We start from the raw sequence: 21,980 nt of genomic DNA, 5'->3' as shown, positions 1-21,980 counted from the left end.
AGCTTGCATGTTTACCCTCTACCTTTGCTTGTAATGTTCAGAACAAGAGTCAACAAGCAATTCCCAGGGGACCTTGACGATCAAGGTGGAGATAGGACGGGAGCTTAGGAACAAATAGGAAAAGCACTGTCCCCAAACAACCAACAGTATTATGTGAATTGACTGGCTGGCCTCCGTTATTTAGGTGTTTGCTGCTGTTCTTATTTATTATTCACTAGAATCTCTACCATAGAGTAAGGGCTAAAGAAAGATGAAGTCTAAGTCCTTGTAACTACTCTGAAAGGTGTTTATTGGAAAGCACCTTGAATGTATCATCCAGAGTAAAGGTTTTGGATTATTTTACTTCTCATGACTCACTCTATCCCGTGGCTAAGGGCAACCAGACTGAGAAATAATGAGGCCACGCAGAGCTCTGCCAGGCAGCTCTGTCGTGCAGCTCTGCTGTGCTCTTCGGCCACACAGAGGAGCGCCCTGCAAACATGCTGTGGACTCACAGAGAACCTGGAGGAAAGAGACAAATCCCCAGTGCTGGAAAAGCAGCTGGCTTGCTAAAACTCAGCATCATCTATAATTTTTGAAGGCTACAAAGACTATTTTATTTATTTATTTATTTATTTTGTATTTTTCTGAAGCTGGAAACAGGGAGAGACAGTCAGACAGACTCCCGCATGCGCCCGACCGGGATCCACCCGGCACGCCCACCAGGGGGCGTCGCTCTGTCGCGACCAGAGCCACTCTAGCGCCTGGGGCAGAGGCCAAGGAGCCATCCCCAGCGCCCAGGCCATCTTCGCTCCAATGGAGCCTTGGCTGCGGGAGGGGAAGAGAGACAGAGAGGAAGGAGAGGGGGAGTGGTGGAGAAGCAGATGGGCGCTTCTGTGTGCCCTGGCCGGGAATCGAACCCGGGACTTCTGCACGCCAGGCCGACGCTCTACCACTGAGCCAACCAGCCAGGGCCTACAAAGACTTTAAAACCCAAACATATATATATTATCTTCCCCCATAAAATGCAATAAAGAAAAACTGAAATATTTAACTGAGTTCAACCTTCAACCTTCTATTTAACTTAAAACTGTCCTTTTTCCCCTGAGGTATTTTCACTTTCATCATTGACACTAATCACCGGCGTTCAGTTCAGGGTCATTCTCAGTTGTGGAGCAGATAATGACGGTAGAGAATAAGCTGTGTGGAGGTGCGAAGCGGGGGCCCCCCTCAGGCTCACTGCCTGGTATGTGGGGCCTGCATGCCACCTTCATAGCAAGTCTGATTCAAATCAGTGCCTCTGCACGTGCATGTTCAAGACTGCTCACCAAGAGCCAATATACTAATTTAACAAGCAGTTAGCAATTACCACATGCTAGTGTTCTAAACAATTTACAGTCCTACAAAGAAGGTACCATTATCGTCCCCATTTTACAGACAGGGAAACCAAGGCAAAGAAAGGTTAAGTAACTTGTTCAAGGTCAAGGTTACACAGCTAGAAGTGACAGCTGGAATTCAAATCCATGAAGTCTAGCTTCATATTCTAGTCTGTTAATCACTCATTGTACTACTATGCTGCTGCTTTAAAATGTCAACATAAATTAATGATGGTGTTTATGTTAAGATACTCATATCAGAAAGAAGACAGAAGCAAGATACACTAAAACAGAAAAAAAATTAGTGAGCAGAAACGGCACAAGTAGGCCAGTTCAGAAGAAGGGATTGTCAAATGATACATGTCCCCCAGCGAGGGCGGCATTAACAGCGCACATCTGGTAGCAGGTCTCACATGCTGTAGATTTAATCAGAGCTGAGGGACCACTGCACTTACAGCTCCTGGACAGTCAAAAGGCAATCAGAGGATTAAATGGAAATATAAACCAACCCAAAAGGAAGGCCCGGAGAGACCCTCTTCTTGGTGCCATGGACAACTCACAAAAGAAAGGCAAAGGAATGAAATCCTTAGGACGATTTTATATATTTGCCATTACATTTTGCTTTAATACTGGCTATGCCGATGTTACCATAAGCTGAAAGGTGGTAAGAGACGGGAGAAGAAAGAAATGTTAAGAAAATGTGAAGTTCAAGTTTTAGTGAGTCATTAATATGACAGTGTTAAAAACATTATTACCTCAGCTCCTTTTTCCAGGAGTAACTCCACACAGTCAGCATCTGACACCATGCAGGCACAGTGCAAGGGCTTCAGTGTGCCGTGGGTGCAGTTCACATCCGCTCCCTGTGGGCAGAAGGACACTCCCATCAGTGTGCGCAGCTCTGGCTCTTCTAGCAGGATAAAACTCAGAACTGAGTCCGAGGGGAGGAGGGTGCTAACTCAGCACTGTCAACAGACTAGTGGTCCCAGTTTCTATTCCCATTAATTAAATGATATGATGCTAACATGCAAACCAAGCGAAACACTAAAGATGAAGAAAAGGGACTATTGATTCCTTAAAGCATGTTATTTTCTCCACAAAATAGTCTGCCATGAGGTCATTTACATATCACTGAGGACATAACCTACTAAGTAAAAGCAGTGGGAACCTTTATCATCAGGCCCGAAAGCTGGAAAAGCGTTTCATGGCCATCATGCTCTGAAAAAGTCAGGCTGAAGCCAGGAGAACTGGCACACTCTTTTTGCCATTCAACAGGTGACCATCGTTAATAGTAAAGTCATTTTAATGTTATCTTTTTGTTTATAAACATTTTCAAAGTAGCCTCTTAGTATCAGCATTCTCTCCCACCCACCCTCTGCTGATACTTCCTTTTCAAATCTGATCAAGGAGATGGAGACACCACAGTCAGACCAAAGTCACTGAGTGACTCAGCAGCAGAGCTAGAATTAGAACGTGACAAAATTTCTGCTGCTGAGCCTTCTGATACCACTTTTGCTGAGAACAAGCTAACGCTGTATGAGTTTTTCTTCTCACAGCTGTGCCACGCAACTCTAAGCTACAGAGCTCTAGGCTGTAAATAAGAATTTTAAAGTTGTTAAAAAGAATGTACAGAAGTAACCATCTGGATGTATTTTCTAGTGATCAAACGATTACCCTGTAACTTTTCTCTTCAACAGGAATAATACACAGAAAAAGGTATCAAAGACTTTCTAGGAGACGCTAGTTAAGTAATAATTACTAAACAGCAATGGTTAAGTATCAGATATTAAAGTGTTTTCTTAATTCAAAAATCACCATGCATTTTAGGGGCTGATACTATTCTCTACAGAACTAGAAGTGGTAGCTGTTGTTAAGATAGAAGGCAGGTGATATCTCTCCATGTAATCATTACAAACCACAAGGATTTGAAAACCACTTCTGCTTTGCTGGTCTCCTTCCTCCCTTACTACAACATGTGTAGAAGACTTTGAACTTGCTGGATCCCATATGCACCATAACCAGACAGATTTTACTAAGAACATGAGACCAGGGTTATCTACAATATGTTTCTAAAAGGAAAATATCAGATGCTAAAAGCAAAAAGGAGAGGGGAAAAGAAGCAAAGCATAGAGAAAATGTATTTCAATGGTCACGTTAATACATTGAAGAATATTGTAAAAACTCTTTGTAATCTTGATCTGAGTCAGAGCTGCAAATCTGTAATCTACTAGGATTCCCCAGGAGCTTTCCCACTTCACCTCCCAAGGACTTGATGTCAATAACAGCACACTCACCCCTCTGATGAGGTCCTCTACATTATCATGTGGGAAGGAACGGATGGCAGCGATCGTTCGGATTAAGCGCTCTGAGAGAGAGTATTTGCTCTGAATGCTCTGCATAATATACCACATACTGGAACTCATCAAGGCTCAGGGTATGTTCACATGCTCCAAACTGCCTGAAACAGAGACGTTTTAGGAACACAATAGCACTGAGTGCATTGTCCTCAGGGGTTGGAGTCCTCTGAGGCCTTCCCAATACTAAAAGCAGATTTCAAACAGATCAGTGATTAATTAATATAATTTTCTCTTAATCATAAGGAAAAGATTGATGATGGTTAAGGAGTTGGGTAAACCCGGCCACAAATGACCTGAACCTTTACTCAGATCTAGTTTAGCACAAGATTTCCCAAGAAGCCCCAAGGCCTCCATGGAGTTCTGTGTGGTTTAAAGCAAGAGTACACAAGGAATGGGATTTTTTTTATTATTAATTTTAATGGGGTGACATTGGTAAATCAGGGTACATATGTTCAGAGAAAACATCTCTAGGTTATTTTGACATTTGATTATACTGCATTCCCATCGCCCAAAGTCCAATTGTCTTCCGTCACCTTCTAATTGATTTTCTTTGTGCCCCTCCCCTCCCCCAACCCCCTTCCTCTCCTCTCCCCACCCTGTAACCCCCATACTCTTGTCCATGTCTCTGAGTCTCATTTTTATGTCCCACCTATGTATGGAATCATATAAGGAACAGGATATTTTATTTTTTATTTTTATTTATTTATTTTTATTCATTTTAGAGAGGAGGGGGGGGAGAGAGAGAGAGAGAGGAGAGAGAGACGGGGGAGGAGCTGGAAGCATCAACTCCCATATGTGCCTTGACCAGGCAAGCCCAGGGTTTCGAACCGGCGACCTCAGCATTTCCAGGTCAACGCTTTATCCACTGCGCCACCACAGGTCAGGTGGAACAGGATATTTTAAAGGTTGAAGATGCCATAAAACATCTTTCTTCTCTGTATTTTGTGGTCCTTATTATTATCAGCACCCCTTTAGGTTATTTGTTGTAATTGGCCTTGCAGTAGTTATATTCATATGGTTTCTCACGGTAATCAATTGGAAGGCAAGGTCCTTGTCTTCCTTTTATTTTATTTTTTTTTTTTTGGCCCATGTAAGGTCTCACAAAAGGTTTCAGCCCATCCGCAGTGTCTCACAAAAAGTAGGTATTTAATAAATATTGGTTAATTGACTGACTAAAGGACATGGAAGAGACTGTTAGTGTGAGAAAAGAGGGAAAAGGCTATGGAACAAATACTTATTTTTAATGACCAGACATCTATGAAACAGTTTTGAATGTTTTCAGCAAAGATGAAATGGAAACTATTTGAAGTAATATTATAAAATAAGGAAGGAATGCAAAAGAATAACAACTCTGGAATCATCTATATAAAATCAGAAAATATTTCAATGTTCACACCAATGGTTGCAGTTGTAGGGAAATAAGCAGATTTCAGTGCAAAATGAATGAAAAACTTTAATAACTGGCCATTTGTGACAACTGAGAAATAGATTTGGGCAATTTATGTTAAAATCACCTGACAGAGGGTTCTAGAATGGAAGGAGAAAATAATGCAATATACTTAAATTCAACTATGATAAAAGTTTGGCCGTATACTAGCTGGGAAACATTTAAATTACAGCAGACAAGGTGAAGCATTTCAATGAGAAAGCATGTATCGAAAATTATAGAGAAAATATAGTATGCAATATCAGCTCTCTATGTTTAACTGTTTAGAGTACATGTTCTTATTAAACTATAAGTTCCTTGGGGGTAAATATAGTGCTATTTTCAATAGTGCCTGGCACATGGCATGTTCTCAATAAATATTTTTTGAAACAATGTAAAAGCTTATTATTTTGGATCTTAAAAAATTCAAGCCTTGGCCCTGGCAAGTAGGCTCAGTGGTAGAGAATCAGTGAGGCATGTGGATGTCTCAGGTTCGATTCCAGTCAGGGCATACAGGAGTGACAACCATCTGCTTCTCTACCCCTCCCCTTCCCCCTTCTCTGACTCTCTCTCTGTCTTTCTCTCTCCCCCTTCTACAACCAGTGGCTCGATTGACTGATTCAAGCATATCGTCCAACCACTGAGGATGGCTCTGTGGAGCCTCCACCTCAGGTGCTAAAAATAGCTCAGTTGTGAGCATGGCCCCAGATGGGCAGAGCATCAGCCCAGATGGGGTTGCCAGTGGATCCCAGTCGGGGCGCAAGCAGGAGTCTAACTCCCCTCCTCTCAATTGGAGAAGAAGAAAAAAAATTCAAGACTTATAATTAAACACGTTATGCATGTGTTGATCACTAAGAGAAAAAGCCTAAAATTACTTTGGTCATTTCATACAATGTAATTTTTGCTTTTTGTAATAGAGTATCACCTCATACATTATGTAACATACTATAAACTCTAATTGTTTCTATTTTGCTAATCAGTAGCCATTTATCTGTTTAAAATATATACAGTACTAATTAATAGAATGCAAAGTAAAAATATTCAGTTCATACGTACCAATGATTCAAATAGAAAATTCTTTCCCCCTATTTTATTATCAGCTTACATACCTGTTTATGTGTCTCTGAAATTTTCTAGATAATTTAGGATTGGTATAATCTCTGCAACAACTGCTAAACTCCTCAGACACAAAGGTCTGTATCTCATACTTCCTTGTTGCAAGAAAAAGGGAAAAAGCAGAGATGCATTCTAAGCGATTCCAAGAATGGGGTAGAAGACAGAGCATCTAAAGATTGAAGTGGCTCTGATAACCGATTCTGGGCTGTGATAATCTGAAGATGTTAAATCACCTGTAATTAGTTTGAGGACGCTCTTGGAACTCCTAACTCAGAATATGACCAGTAGCCCTCTGCTGTTGCCTCCAAGTTCCTGGTGAAGAGTGCAACTCTGGGGTATATACACAACATTCACTGTTAGAAAGGGTCAAGGAAATCTAAATTCGACCTATCTCTGGGCAGCATCCGTGCAAGATTTTACCCCCAAGTGGCTCCTTTCCTTGGCTGGAGCTGAAAGCCCTCTCTCCCCCGTTTTCTTTCATTTTGGATGCAGAGGAAACACCAAGGGGTTTATATTGCGAAGCTAGAAGCAAAGTGGGAGAGAGGAGAGGCGGCGTTCAAAGCTCTGGTGCTAGTGAGGTCACCGCTCCCGCCGTGACGGGGAGACCCTCGGCCCAGCCAGAGGCGCCCCAACCCCACATTTGTTGGGGGAGAGCTCGCAGCAGCCTGGTCTAGCCGAGGCTAGGGGGGCAGAGGGTAAGGGCATGAAATGCAAGGATGCGTGGTGTCACTTTCTGCATTGGTTTCCCAAAGACTGCAGCCATCCCGGCAGGTCTTCTGGAGCTGGTACTTTGACAGGGTCGTCCAAATGCGCCGCGGGAGCCCCAGAGGCAGACCAACCACCGCCCCGATCTCCCCGAGGCCGGGACGATGTCTCAGGCTCGAGGGCTCGCAGACACCGAGCGGGGAGTGGGAAAGCGTTACAGGGCATGGTGCCCCGGGTTAGAGAAACTGTATGCAGGCACTCCCGCAACGAGGGCCGCACTCACCGAACCGTGGGGTTGAGCTGGGTCGTGAGAACAGCTGTCAAGGCGTGACCCGGAAGCAGAAGATGTCAGCAGCAGGCCCCTCTGTTTACAGGACTTCAGAAGCGACTAGGATGGGCGCCTGCGCACTGATCAGTGTCCGTAAGCGGGACGCGCCTGCGCAGATTCGTGAAGCATCTGCCGTCCTACCCAGCCTAGTTAACGGGTCACTTGATCGCCTAGCTCACAGGTTTTGCGCGCAGGCGCAGTGTGGTGCTTTCCGGCCGCTGCCCGAGGGCAAGGCTCATTCTCCCGGCTGTTGGGACGGTTCTGTAGGTCTGCACCTGCCTGGACCAGACCTGAAGTGGGGTCATCATGCCCCACACTGCCTCCCACTGTCTCCATCTGAGGTCGGGCCTGGACACCTGGTTCCCAGAGTATTCCTAAAGTCACTACACTGGTTCAGTTGCTTAGGAGACTGAACTGTTAGTAAAAAGTGTCTTTGGCAGATAAAAGAGACTTCCGGAGTAATTCATAATATTGGAACGCATTTATGCGCCTGGGAATGCTCCTGGATATCGTCAGCCCGCCCTCAGAAGGAGCTATACAAAAGATAAACAACCACCCAGGAGTTGTAGCCCAAATGTTCAATACTGAAAAAGAGGTACATGCTAACAAGAGCGGTCCCCTTTGATGCCGACGCCTCTGTGACGTACTTCCTATATCAGGGGTCCCCAAACTACGGCCGCGGGCCACATGCGGCCCCCTGAGGCCATTTATCCGGCCCCCGCCGCACTTCTGGAAGGGCACCTCTTTCATTGGTGGTCAGTGAGAGGAGCATAGTTCCCATTGAAATATTGGTCAGTTTGTTGATTTAAATTTACTTGTTCTTTATTTTAAATATTGTATTTGTTCCCGTTTTGTTTTTTTACTTTAAAATAAGATATGTGCAGTGTGCATAGGAATTTGTTCATAGTTTTTTTTATAGTCTGGCCCTCCAACGGTCTGAGAGACAGTGAACTGGCCCCCTGTGTAAAAAGTTTGGGGACCCCTGTCCTATATAAAGCAGCAGTTTTCAAATTTGTTCATCTCGCACACATAAACTAGTTACCAAAATTCTGCAGCACACCGAAAATAAATTTATTTTATTTTTATTTTTTTGGTTGACCTGACACCACCACCACCCCCGAAAAAAAATAGGTATAATTTTGATTCATTCACACTGCGTGGCATTGTTGTGTTGGCTGTTGTCATTTTTTTATTTGACAATCTAAGGGAAAAGAGGTCAGTACCCCTGAATAAATAGTCAGGTATTGCATGTTTTAAAAATCACTGATATAGAGCATAAACATTTTGAAACCAGTAGCACATAGCAGTGCATGTAAAGAGCCAAGCAGCCCACACAGACTACCTATGTGATCTACCTGAGAGCCTGTTTAACCAAGAGTAGAGTGCCTCAGTACCCACTTTCCAAAGCTTGCTCTCTACGCAACAAAAATTAACCAGTTTGGAAATAAAGCAGGGCTCAGACAATTCATGTACATCAGTGAGGGGGTGGCAAACTGAAAAAAATCATACACTGAGTGTGCCTCATTTGAGTTCCAAACACAAAGGATTTTTGCCATGCGGGAATGTGTCCCCCATCTCCTGCCACTCTGCTATGGTAAGATTGTCTAATTTATTTCCAAAGAAGCTGAAATCCAGATTTTTAAAAAGTGAATTCTTCCAAATTGCAAATGTTGGTAACATTTTTTAAAAAAAAGAATTGTTTTTAAAAGCAAGTAACATTCAGCCTGCAAGACACCAATTCTAGGCTCTGGATTAAAGGCTGCTCTGGTCATTGACAGCGCTATAGGAGAGTGGTTTGGGGGCAGCCCCTTTTTTTTTTTTTTTTTTTAATTTTTCTGAAGTTGGAAACGAGGAGGCAGTCAGATAGACTCCCGCATACGCCTGACCGGGATCCACCCAGCATGCCCACCAGGGGGCAATGCTCTGCCCATTTGGGGTGTTGCTCTGTTGCAACCAGAGCCATTCTAGCGCCTGAGGCAGAGGCCACAGAGCCATCCTCAGCGCCTGGGCCAACTTTGCTCCAGTGGAGCTTTGGCTGCGAGAGGGGAAGAGAGAGACAGAGAGGAAGGAGAGGGGGAGGGGTGGAGAAGCAGATGGATGCCTCTCCTGTGTGCCCTGGCTGGGAATCGAGCCCGGGACTCCTGCACGCCAGGCCAATGCTCTACCACTGAGCCAACCGGCCAGGGCCTGGGGGCAGCCCTTTGATGGGAAGTGAGTCTGGAGAGTTGATTGGAGCTTGTAGCTAAATTTTTTTTTTTTGTATTTTTCTAAAGTGAGAAACAGGGAGGCAGACAGACAGACTCCTGCATGAGCCCAACTGGGATCAACCCAGCAAGCCCACTAGGGGTGCGATGCACTGCCCATCTGGGGCATTGCTCCATTGCAACCGGAGCCATTCTAGCACCTGAGGCAGAGGCCATGGAGCCATCCTCAGTGCCTGGGCCACCTTTGCAACAATGGAGCCTTGGCTGAAGGAGGGGAAGAGAGAGAGATAGAGAGAATGGAAAGGGGGAAGGGTAGAGAAGCAGATGGGCACTTCTTCTGTGTGGCCTGGCTGGGAATCAAATCTGGGACTTCCACATGCGGAGCCAACCAGCAAGGGCCAACTACATTATTTTTAATTCATAGATTTACTTGGGAAAGTTTGAAGGGACCTGAATGAGATTATGTGGAAGCTGGAGTTTCTCACCCTCATTCATTAAACTACTCTAAGGCATTTGGTCAAATCAGTGAACTGAAAATGGTTTGATTCTATGCCCATTGCTTCTAAACAAGAAAACTATGTTAGGGCCCTAAAGAACATTAAACCTCCAAACACAGGGGCATGCACTAGTCCAAAATGGAGGAGCTTATCTGTGAACCTTAGTCCTTCCTCTGACCACCAGCAAGGAAGATGATAAGAAAAATCAAGTCATCTACATATCTTGTTCAGACCTAACCTTGTTTCAGTCAGTACCTCTCAAACTCCCATTGCTGTATCTAGAACTATGTGACTCACATTAATAGCCCAGTTCTATATTCTCCCATAAACCCCATGGACCCTACTTGGCAGGGAATTAATAAGGTAAGAGGCAGAAATGTAATAAATACCAGGGACCCAGGCCTGCTAAGTCTCCTCTCTCTGGCTTAAGGTGATGCTTTTATTGGTGCCACCCCTAGCTTTCTAAAAGCAGAGGATGGCTTCACACACTGACCTATTGAGGGGCTGGTGATTGCCTCTCCAGCCTTCATCTAGTGGGTCTACTACTGCTCTGGCTCATAAATCCACTGCACAAAAGGAAGTTCCCACCTGTATGCAATAGAAATGATAAGAGTCAAAACGACTCAGCAAAAGAAAGTACTATATATGAAGGGTGGCATATGTTCCTTCTCAGAGGTTCCATGCCTTAGTAACTCTTGTTCAATAGCATGTGCCAACCAGAATAGTAGAAAGAAAAAACATAAAACATATGTCTGACCAGTGGTGGCACAGTGGATAGAGCATCGAACTGGGACGCTGAGGTCCCAGGCTCAAAAATCACAAGGTCGCCATCTTGAGTGTGGTGTTGCTGCCTTGAGCAGGAGATCATTGACATGATCCCATGGTCACTGGCTCGAATCCCCGGTCAAGACACATATGAGAAGCAATCAATGAACAACCAAAGTGCTGCAATCATGAGGGGTTGCTTTTCATCTCTCTGCCTGCCCTCCTTCTCTCTTTCTCACTGATGCTACAGGAAAAGAAGGGAAGGAGTAAGGGAGGGAAGAAGAGAGGGAGGGAGGAAGGGAGGGAGGGAGGAAGGAAGGGAGGAAGGGAGGAAGGGAGGAAGGGAGGAAAGAAGGAAGGAAGAAAAAGGAAGGAAGGAAGGAAAAGAAAGAAAGGAAAGAAAGGAAGGAAAAGGAAGGAAGGAAGGAAGGAAGGAAGGAAGGAAGGAAAGGAAAGGAAAGGAAAGGAAAGGAAAGGAAAGGAAAGGAAAGGAAAGGAAAGGAAAGGAAAGGAAAGGAAAGGAAAGGAAAGGAAAGGAAAGGAAAGGAAAGGAAAGGAAAGGAAAGGAAAGGAAAGGAAAGGAAAGGAAAGGAAAGGAAAGGAAAGGAAAGGAAAGGAAAGGAAAGGAAAGGAAAGGAAAGGAAAGGAAAGGAAAGGAAAGGAGAAAGGAAAGAAAGAAAGATAAAAGATAACAAAGAAGAGCTAGGTTTTTGTCCTGGCTGTGAGATTGGTAATTATTTCATTTGCGGGGAGGGGGTATTTGTAAAGTGAGAGCATGGGCTAAAGTGAGCATGGGCTAAAATATCTATTTTTATGAATTCTGAATCTACCTAATTCCTAAGCAAAAATTCCTTCTTCCAAAAGTTTTACTCCCTAGTCCAAATAAGAAGTCTAAATTAGTATTATGGTTGCCATAATATACTAATATATTACTAATATATTATTGAGGCCACGTCTATGAAGTTTCTGTTACATTTTTGCTTCTTCTGGCTTCTCATTTCTAGAACAGGGTAAAAACATTGGTAATCTTAGCTTCAATTTTTAAAAGTCATTTTTAAGATAAAATATGCAATCATACAAAAAAACTAAAACAACAGTCTGATGAACTCATTATGTTCATCACCTATGTTTAACACATTAACATTTTGTTAAATATTTTAAATATAATTTTTGTTTCTTTGCTGTTCTGTCCAGTTTTAGGATTTCAAAATGAACTACTCAAACAATATCCATAATTCTCACTTCTTTTGGGGAATTTTATGTGTTTGATTTGACATCCCACAACTTTTCTAAAAACCTGAACTATTTAATGTTGATTTATCCACCTCTTCCTTGAAAAAGATGAAGTTTTTTCCTATGTTGTTTCATTGCTCAAAATATCTTGACTGATAAATGCTAAGGTATATAAATTCTTGGGAACTCCCAGCATGTTACAAATATAAGAATGATTAGTTCCCTGAGTAGTCATAAATAAAATAGGCTATTTGTATAGGTTATTTTATAGTGTTTCTGAGAATCCACTGAACAACCAAAGGCGAGTTCAGATCCATTTATTCATCTGTTTATCAAACATTTACTGAACACCTACTTTGTTCTCGGCTCTGTGCTGAGCAGTGCAGCGAAGATAGAGATGGAAATACATCCCCTTTCTGTCAAGGGCTGGGAGACAGATTTGCAAATGGTTGATTGCAATTAAAGATGAGTATTTCAATGAAGTGTTTATGTACAAGGTCAATGTTGAAGAACGGTTCTAGTTCACAGTGAGGTCCAGATAGTGTCGAGAAGGAGGGTCTGTGAAGATGTTCCTTGGGGAGAAGTTTGCTTGTGCCGTTGAGTTCCCACTCTCCTCATCCCCAGAGGGAAGGCAGTATGTGTGCTGTATCTCCTCCTCAAGATGAAAGCAGGGCTTTTGTGGGACTAGAGAGCTTGAAAATTGTTCCTTACAAGTATAAAACACAGGGAACTGCACCAATTCTTACCTACAAACTTTTTTGTGTGTATGTGACAGAGACAGCAAGAGACACAGAGAGGGGCAGATAGGTACAGACAGACAGGAAGAGAGAGAGATGAGAAGCATCAATTCTTTGTTGTGGCACCTTTGTTGTTCATTGATTGCTTTCTCATGTGTGCCTTGACCGGGGGGGGGGGGGGGCTACAGCAGAGCGAGTGACCCCTTGCTCAAGCCAGCGACCTTCGGCTCAAGCTGATGAGCCTTGCTCAAACCAGATGAGCCTGTGGTCAAGCTGACGACCTCAGGGTTTCAAACCTGGGTCCTCTGTGTCCCAGTCCGATGCTCTATCCACTGACCACCACTTGGTCAGGCTTACCTACAAACTTAAAGAAGCCAGCAGCCACAAAGCAGAGGTGGCTGCATTGGGACCCACTAGTAGTCCCAGATTTGACAGGGATAACGAATGTGTAAATGTTTCCCTCAGCCTGATAGGGGTCACACAGAAGACAGCACGGGGTTGCCTTTGGTCTATTCAAAAGGGCTGTCTGGAGGTGTGGAGAGACCCAGTGACCAGAAAATAGAGATGGACTTAGAAATCCTAGAACCTACAGAGGTTGTCACAAGCAACCATCTGTATCTGTCTAGGACAAAAGCACTCAAATAAGAGGTCTCTAATGATGGCAATCTCCAAAGAAACTTGAATACAGAAAGAAAGTCAGATCCAGGTCATACAGATCCATCCTATCAAAACAGAGCTACCTTATCCTCTCAGCTGCCCAGCCTCCTCCCACTGTCACACAGCAGAGCAAATAGCAGTTCACTAGTGGGCGTGGAGGAGAGGTTGAGGAGAAAGCTGGGCAGGCAGACAGCCACCAGACCCAGAAGGCCTTGTTTAGGGGAGGAGGAGGAGAAGTCTTAGACTAGTACCTTAGAGTGAAGACTGAAGTACTTGCTTACCACCCTGGACTGGAAGCATTTTTTTTTTTTCTTTTTTACTAAATCAAGACTCTTTTTTTTTTTTTTTTTTTTTACTTAAAGCAACTGTCAGTTATAGAAGAATGAACCAAAAGGTCAGGGAATCTGCTCAATTTTCCATTCAGGGACAGGGGAAGATTATCACCTCACAATAACTATTTTTAAAAGATAGTAAAACCCAAAAAGTAAAGTTTTTTTTATCACATCCTATGAATCTTGCATTTAACATTTGACTCCATCTTGATATATCTTAGTTTATTTCTGTTCTTTGTTTTTTGATTATAAGTGATTCCATAAGTTGTTTTTAGTTTTTAAAAAATGCATTATATTTCTCATGACTTTTTTTCTTTATTTTTTTCTCCTCTCTCCTGCTAATTCCAGTGCTGCTCCCAAGAAGGGTTCATTAGATAGTGTTGATCGACAGTACTAGTGTTCCTATTTTCAGAACTTGGCAGAAATATGAACTAGAAATTTGATAATGATGTTTTGCTTGTAATTATTGCTGCTATCACTGTTCAACTTGTGTCAGTATTCAGTCTCTGTGAGAAGATGCCATCCAGCTGTCCTAGTTACAGATCTGGGTGTCTTGTTCTTTAAGCATTGTAGCTACTAGTGGCCACAGGCCTTTTTGGAGTGAAAAACTCCTTTCTTCACCTGCTGGCTCCTAACCCTTTTGTGATTTTGAGTGCAATCCACAGTGGGATGGGGGAAAGGAATTCTGCCTTGCAACTCTCTAAGTGGTTACAGGAAGCTTTTCACAACAGTTTTCTGGCTTCTGGCCAGAACTCATTAATCATTCTACTGTCTAAAAAGGCCTTATCCCTCTTCAGGGGCCACTTGACTAATGTTGATGGCAAAGTTTTCCTGACATCCTTCCTAAAGAAAGTAAGAAAGAAGTGATTCCTTCCAAATAAGTTCTCCCACCATCAAAGAAAAAGAAAAGAGTCAAAAGAAAGTTTGAGATATGCTAAGAACAAAGGAGAGAGAGGAAATCAATCAAAATGAACAAAGTAAGGTGAAAAATAAGATCCAAGTGACAGACTAGTGGTGAAAAATAAGCTTTCCTTCACTAATATTATAGTGTATTTCCTCTTTGAATTTCCTCAAGTTTTAGGGCTACTGCTTATAGCATATTCCTTATTTTAGAAACAATGTAATATTATATGGACACCATCAGGACTAAAGTTCCATTTCTAATAGTAGCTCTAGTTACTTTACCTAAGCCAGTTACATTATGTAAGTTTCCTTTAACTGATTTGTACGGCAAGAGAAAAGTAACAACAGGTAACCCAAGGGTTAATTCCACAAAACTTAGATCACATCTGTGCAGAGTGGTTTGGGAACCTATATAAATGTTGGTTCTAATCTATGTCATATTGGTATTATTTTTTTATTTGTTCAAGAAGGTTACCAAATGCCTCGTCTTCCCAGTTACATCGAAAACACTTCTAAAACAGGAACTTAGATTTCCTGCACTTAGCTGTCTGTCATAACACAGTCCCAAATTCACAATAGGCATTGGATAAATACACACTGAATTGAACTAAAGTGAGCTGCCTTCCCAAAGACAGGAATAGTGGAATGCTTCTCTGTACAGGTTCTGAGAAAGAATGTCAAGGCATATAAGGGGGGGGGGGGGGGGCGCTTTAAAAACAGAGCAAAAGAAATGAAAAAAAAAGTTCAGAGAAATATAATGTCAGCCACATAAAATTTTTTACACACTTAAACCCTGTCCTAGAGAAAGTAATTCAGCCGAGAAAAGAACAGCATTAATGTGCAGCAGGGGTAGTCTCCCAAGATACGTCATCAGGATTGAACAAGGACTTCTTTCAGAAACTGCTCAGAGACAGACATGCTCTCAATATTCAAACTTCACTCTTTTTCTTTTTCCCTTTAACTTTCCCCAAGGCTCAGGAAATTTATGAATCACTGTATTATGTTCTTAAATTAGTTTTTCATCAATATTTTTATTATTTTTTGGCCCTACAGTTCACCCATACTTTTCACTATCCAAATAATTTTGAAAGATTTTGAGATTTTATAGTGATTGTCTGAGGAATTTTGGAAAAAAAATAGTAAAAATACAAATAATAATGTTAATAATAGTATTTAAATTACATATTTATGATACTGTTTTTCCAAGAATGTAGGCACTTATAGAGAATTTTCCTAGCAATTCAAGACAGCAGTGGACAAACTCTAGCAGGAGACATTTTAAGATTGTTCAAGAGAAAGATGAGAATGAACAGAGGAAATGCCGTTTGCCTGGTACTAGTGGGTGATCCAGACCGACTTGGGGAATCCTACTAGCAAGGAAATGACTGGATTCTCTGAATCAATTTCAGGTACTTGAGAAGCAAGTTATGGTTGATTTCAGAATTTTGTGCGGGCTGAGTCCCATGCTATTTCTAGTAAGAGTGTGTCTCCTCCTAAAGGGGAAATAGAGAATTTGTTCCTTCAGGTTTCTTGCTCAGGGTTCAATAGTAATTAATTCTTCATTCATTCATTCATTCATTCATTCATTCCATCCATTCAAGAAATGCTTATTAAATCCTATTAATGTGCTGTTCTTTATGATAGATGATGATAATATCTATCCAGCTGAAAAGAATATCAACATGGTCCTTGCCTCCAGGGAAATAGTAATTTAGTGTGAAAAATAAACATTAGATAAAGAAACTCTGGATGACTAAAAAAATCACAGTACAGATAAGAAAAATGTTGGCGGGCAATATGGCCATTCAGTTGAGTACTTTAATTATACTAGAAGGTCAATGAAAACTTTTCTGAGCACAGACCTGGAAGATGCATAGATACAACCAGATCAGAAGTGTGGCGGAGGTGCAGGGAGTGGGTTTTCCAGCAAGTGATAAAGAGTATTCAAAGGCTCCAAGAGGGAAAGAGCTTAGGAAGTTGGAAAAAGAGAAAGAGGCCAGATTAAGCAGGTGGGAGACAAGTTGGGGCTGGAAAGGTAGAGATAGATGCTCCAGATCAGGCAGCGTCTCGGAGGACAGGTTAAGGATTCTAAACTTTATCCATTAATATTCTGTCCATATTGATAGGTTTTATAATCACACCTGTGGGGGGTTGTTTGTTTTGTTTTTTAGCGAGAAAGAGAGAGAGAGAGAGACAGACTGGAAGGGAGAGAGATGAGAAACATCAATTCTTCATTGCAGCACCTTAGTTGTTCATTGATTGCTTTCTCATATGTGCCTTGACTGGGGCTCCAGCCAAGCCAGTAACCCATTGTTCAAGCCAGTGACCTTTGGCTCAAGCCAATGACCCCACACTCAAGCTGGCAACTTCGGGGTTTTGAACCTGGGTTCTCAGTGTCCCAGTATGACACTGTTCACTGCACCATCGCCTGGTCAGGCTCACATCTATGTTTTAAAGCAGTGGTCCTCAACCTTTTTTGGGCCATGGGCCAGTTTAATGTCAGAAAATATTTTCACGGACTGGCCTTTAGGGTGGGACGGATAAATGTATCACGTGACCAAGACAAGCATCAAGAGCGAATCTTAGACGGATGTAACAGACGGAATCTGGTCATTTTTTAAAAATAAAACATCATTCAGACTTAAATATAAATAAAATGGAAATAATGTAAGTTATTTATTCTTCCTTTGTGGACTGGTACCAAATGGCCCGGGGCTTGGGGACCACTGTTTTAAAGGATCACTTTGATTTTCTGATAAAGAATGGATTATAGAAAGGGAAGACAAGGATTAAAATAGGGAAAACAGAAATTAGGTGATCTATGCAAGAAATAATGGGGTCTTAGACTAGAGTAGTGGCCATAAAAGGGATAGAAGTGGGTAAATTTGAAATATTTTAAGGTAAGAATTGATAAAACTTGGTTATTTATTACAAACTGAAGATGAAGGGGTACAGATTGCCAAGAATGATTCCTAGATTTTTACTGTGAGCTCCTGTGTAAACTGAGGAGCCATTTATAAAAATAGAAACTGGATAAAAAATGTGGGTAGGGGGCACAGGGGAGGAAGGATCTGATCAAAGATTAATCAGATATTTACTCCTACTATATGGAAGGCATTTATTTGGCACTAGACACTGGCAGTTAAAAAGTGGAGGCAGGGCCTAACTTGTGGTGGCGCAGTGGATAAAGCGTTGACCTAGAGCGCTGAGGTCGCCAGTTCAAAACCCTGCACTTGTCTGGTCAAGGCACATATAGGAGTTGATGCTTCCTGCTCCTCCCCCTTTCTCTCTCTCTCTCTCTTGCTCTCATTCTCTCTCCTTTCTAAAATGAATAAATAGAAAATTAAAAAAAAAAAAGTGGAGGCAGGCCCTGGCCGGTTGGCTCAGTGGTAGAGCATTGGCCTGGTGTGTAGATGCCTTGGGTTTGATTCCCAGTCAGGGCACACAGGAGAAGCTCCCATCTGCTTCTCCCCCCTCCTCCCAGCTCTCTCTCTCTCTCTCTCTCTCTCTCTCTTCCCCTCCTGTAGCCTTTGCCAGTAGGGGGCTTGCCAGGTGGATCCCAGTTGGGGCTCATGTGGAAGTCTGTATCTGCCTTCCCTACTTCCACTTAATTAAAAAATAGTGGAGGCAATACAGGTTCCCCATCTACAAAAAACTTTTGGCTAACAGATTTATATTTTAATAATTCATGATACCATTAATAGATTACTTCAATATAATGTATATACACAAGAATGAACAATGTCCAAAAGGAGCCCAGAAAAAGAGGCACTTTCACACAGACCAAGAGGTTCAGAAAAGAACTTTTAGAATAGATGATAACTGAACAAAATTTAAGGACTAGAGGGAGTAAATACGATAGTGAAAGCAATGAGGAGAGATTGGTCTTACCAGACATCTAAAATACTATAAAGCTTTCATAATGAAGACAGTGTAGAATTGGTACATGAATAGACAGACATACTAATGAAACATAATTGTTAGTCTATGCACCAGTCCAGTACATAAAGAAATTTGAGTACCTGGCTGGTTGGCTCAGTGGTAGAGCATCGGCCCAGCATGTAGAAGTCCTGGATTCAATTATTTTTTTATTTTTATTTTAAAGATCTCTTTTTTATTTTATTTTTTTAATTCATTTTAGAGGAGAGAGAGAGAGAGACAGAGAGGGAGAGAGAGAGACAGAGAGAGAAGGTGGGGAGGAGCTGTAAGTATCAACTCCCATATGTGCCTTGACCAGGCAAGCCCAGGGTTTCGAACCGGCAACCTCAGCATTTCCAGGTCGATGCTTTATCCACTGCGCCACCACAGGTCAGGCTTTTTTTTTTTTTTAATTTATTCATTCCAGAGAGGAGAGGGAGAGACAGAGAGAGAGAGAGAGGAGAGACAGAGAGAGAGAAGGGGGGAGGAGCTGGAAGCATCAACTCCCATATGTGCCTTGACCAGGCAAGCCCAGGGTTTTGAACCGGCGACCTCAGCATTTCCAGGTCGACGCTTTATCCACTGCGCCACCACAGGTCAGGCTTCAATTCTTGGTCAGAGGAAAAACAACCATTGGTTTCTCCACCTCTCCCTCTCCTCTGTCTGTCTTTCTGTCTCTCTCTCCATCTCCCCACCTCCTGCAGCCATGGATCAAATGGTTTGAGCACATTGGTCCTGGGCACTGAGAGTGGCCCCATGGCCTGGCCTCAGGCACTAAAATGGCTCGGTTGCTGAGCAATGCCCCAGATGGACAGAACATCACCCCATAGAGGGCTTGCCAGGTGGATAACAGTTGCATCCGGGAGTCTGTCTCTCTGCCTCCCCATCTCCCACTTAATAAAAAAAATAAAAAAATAAGAAAAAGAAATTTGATATATAATAACGATGTTACAAAACAATGAAAAAATATAGTTTTAAATAAATGTTGTTGAAACAACTGACTATCCTTTGGAAAAAGGTAAACTTTGATCCATAACTTATACTGCACACCAAGATAACTTCACATGGATCAGTTAACTAAACGTAACAATAATGGAAACCCTAAAAACTATAAAAAAAACATTGCGGAGATTTCAGTATATTTAGAACCATGGGGCAATGGGAAAGCATTTACATGATTCAAAATCTAGAATCAATAAAAGACTGATAAATTCTATTACATTTTTTAAAATTGTGTGGCCCCAATACCATAAGTAAAACCAAAGAGAAATAATTCACTGGACAAAATATTTGCAACTATACAGCAGGAAAGAGCTAATCTCTCTGGTTGTGCAAACTGCCAAGAACTAACTTCATTGTGTAGTTTTATTGTTTTTTTTTATTATTATTCATTTTTAGAGAGGAGAGACAGAGAGAGAGAAGTGGGGAGGAGCTGGAAGCATCAACTCCCATATGTGCCTTGACCAGGCAAGCCCAGGGTTTTGAACCGGCGACCTCAGCATTTCCAGGTCAACATTTTATCCACTGCGCCACACAGGTCAGGCGTGTAGTTTTATTGTTAATAGTAATACTGGTATTTTGAAAGTGTTTTATGAGTATGATAAAGTAAGTTCCATGTAAGAAGTAATAAAAATGTAAAATCAAATAATTAAAAAATTTAGTGTTTAAATTTATTTTTATTTTATTTTTTTATTTTTATTTATTTATTTTTTTGTATTTTTCTGAAGCTGGAAACGGGGAGAGACAGACAGACTCCCGCATGTGCCCGACCGGGATCCACCCAGCATGCCCACCAGGGGCGACGCTCTGCCGCGAGTGACCAGAGCCACTCTAGCTCCTGGGGCAAAGGCCAAGGAGTCATCCCCAGTGCCCGGGCCATCTTTGCTCCAATGGAGCCTTGGCTGCGGGAGGGGAAGAGAGAGACAGAGAGGAAGGAGGGGGGGTGGAGAAGCAAATGGGCGCTTCTCCTATGTGCCCTGGCCGGGAATTGAACCTGGGTCCCCCGCTCGCCAGGCCGATGCTCTACCGCTGAGCCAACCGGCCAGGGCCTTAAATTTAAATTTAATCTGTAAACTATAGGTATTCTGAAGAAGGCAATAATCTCACTGAAGAATGTAAACAAGCTAAATAATTTGGAGCTACGGATGAATCTGTGAATGAAGAAAACAGAAGATTATTCTTTAGTGGGCTAAATGTGATGCTTTCTCAGAAAACTTTTGTGAAGCTGATGACCTATAGAACCCCAATACTGAATATATAGATTGTTCATAATTCTAAGCATTACACAGTTAAAAGGGACTAGATGCTTAGAAAATAGTGAACACAATCTTCTGAGAAGAAAATTGTTACAAGTCACAATTAAAAGGCCTTTAGATATTTTGGCTTTGATTAAAGGAAATGTAAAGAACATTTTCCACTGACGGTTAGGAGGTCTCTGTGTAAAAACAAAAATGGTATTCTCCAGACTTATATCTGGACTACATGCAAGCATTAATGTACATTTAGTGCAAGATAGCATTTAAAGATGTGTTTTGAAAAGACATGGGGACATACTAGAGAATTTCACCTGTGGGGTGTTTTTTTTTGTTTTTTTTTTACAGAGGCAGAAATAGACAGGGTCAGATATTCAGGAACAGAGAGAGATGAGAAGCATCAATCATTAGTTTTTCATTGTGCATCGCGACTTCTTAGTTGCTCGTTGATTGCTTTCTTATATGTGCCTTGACCGTGGGCCTTCAGCAGACCAAGTAACCCCTTGCTGGAGCCAGAGACCTTGGGTCCAAGCTGGTGAGCTTTTTGCTCAAACCAGATGAGCCCGCGCTCAAGCTGGTAACCTCGGGGTCTCGAACCTGGGTCCTTCTGCATCCCAGTCCGACTCTCTATCCACTGCACCACCACCTGGTCAGGCTCACCCATGGGTTTGATGGAATTTTGACTGAAGGGGAAAATCCAAGAGAACTTGTATTTTCTCTACTTAAAAGAGTTAAGGCCTTTATCTAAAGTACTACCATTCTCTGGACACCCAGATTTTCACTCGTTCATTGGAAATGAAGTTTAACATTTAGAAAACAAAGTTATTCTTGCAAATATTTTATGAAGTCAAATAATTTCTTTTGCATTTTTATGAAATTTACTTTTTGTTTGGCATAGAAAAAGAAGCAAGATAATTACAGGCAGGCTTTAGGCTGTGTTTTAGAAACCTTTCCAAAATTAGGATGGTGTTGGTTAGCTTAAATGTCAACTGTGGGAAATATTCAGACTCAGGGTTTGAGCATCGCTTTGAAGGTCTTGTTTTCAAAGAAACTGAGAGCAAATATGCAGAAAGTGGGCCAAGTTATGAATATCATCTAACGGACAAGAAAGAGTATCATTGTTTAATGCATTTGGAAGAATTTCAAAAGTGTAAAAAAATTGGAAAAGTTCAGAAATTTGCTGTAAAATATTCATTAA

The 21,980-nt window shown here is 42.0% G+C and overlaps 1 protein-coding gene and 1 pseudogene across 2 annotated transcripts in view; one reads left to right on the top strand and one right to left on the bottom strand.

Annotated features, from left to right (window-relative positions):
• The window catches only part of ASB8 (ankyrin repeat and SOCS box containing 8), a 10,694-nt gene extending 3,320 nt beyond the window's left edge, over positions 1 to 7,374 (bottom strand). The window contains exons 1-3 of one of the 2 annotated variants that reach the window (XM_066368838.1): positions 7,240 to 7,374; positions 3,647 to 3,810; positions 2,111 to 2,215 (exon numbers count right to left, since the gene is read on the bottom strand). In XM_066368838.1, the coding sequence (XP_066224935.1) occupies positions 2,111 to 2,215; positions 3,647 to 3,775 (234 nt within the window). In that variant the 5' untranslated portion in view covers positions 3,776 to 3,810; positions 7,240 to 7,374. The remainder of the gene's footprint in view (positions 1 to 2,110; positions 2,216 to 3,646; positions 3,811 to 7,239) is intronic. The other variant, XM_066368839.1, reaches the window with a different exon arrangement.
• On the top strand, positions 7,350 to 21,980 carry LOC136391540 (ERO1-like protein alpha; annotated as a pseudogene).

This window comes from Saccopteryx leptura, chromosome 2, assembly GCF_036850995.1.
Source record: "Saccopteryx leptura isolate mSacLep1 chromosome 2, mSacLep1_pri_phased_curated, whole genome shotgun sequence".
Lineage (NCBI taxonomy): Eukaryota > Metazoa > Chordata > Mammalia > Chiroptera > Emballonuridae > Saccopteryx > Saccopteryx leptura.
This window is presented reverse-complemented; position numbering and strand designations above follow the sequence as displayed.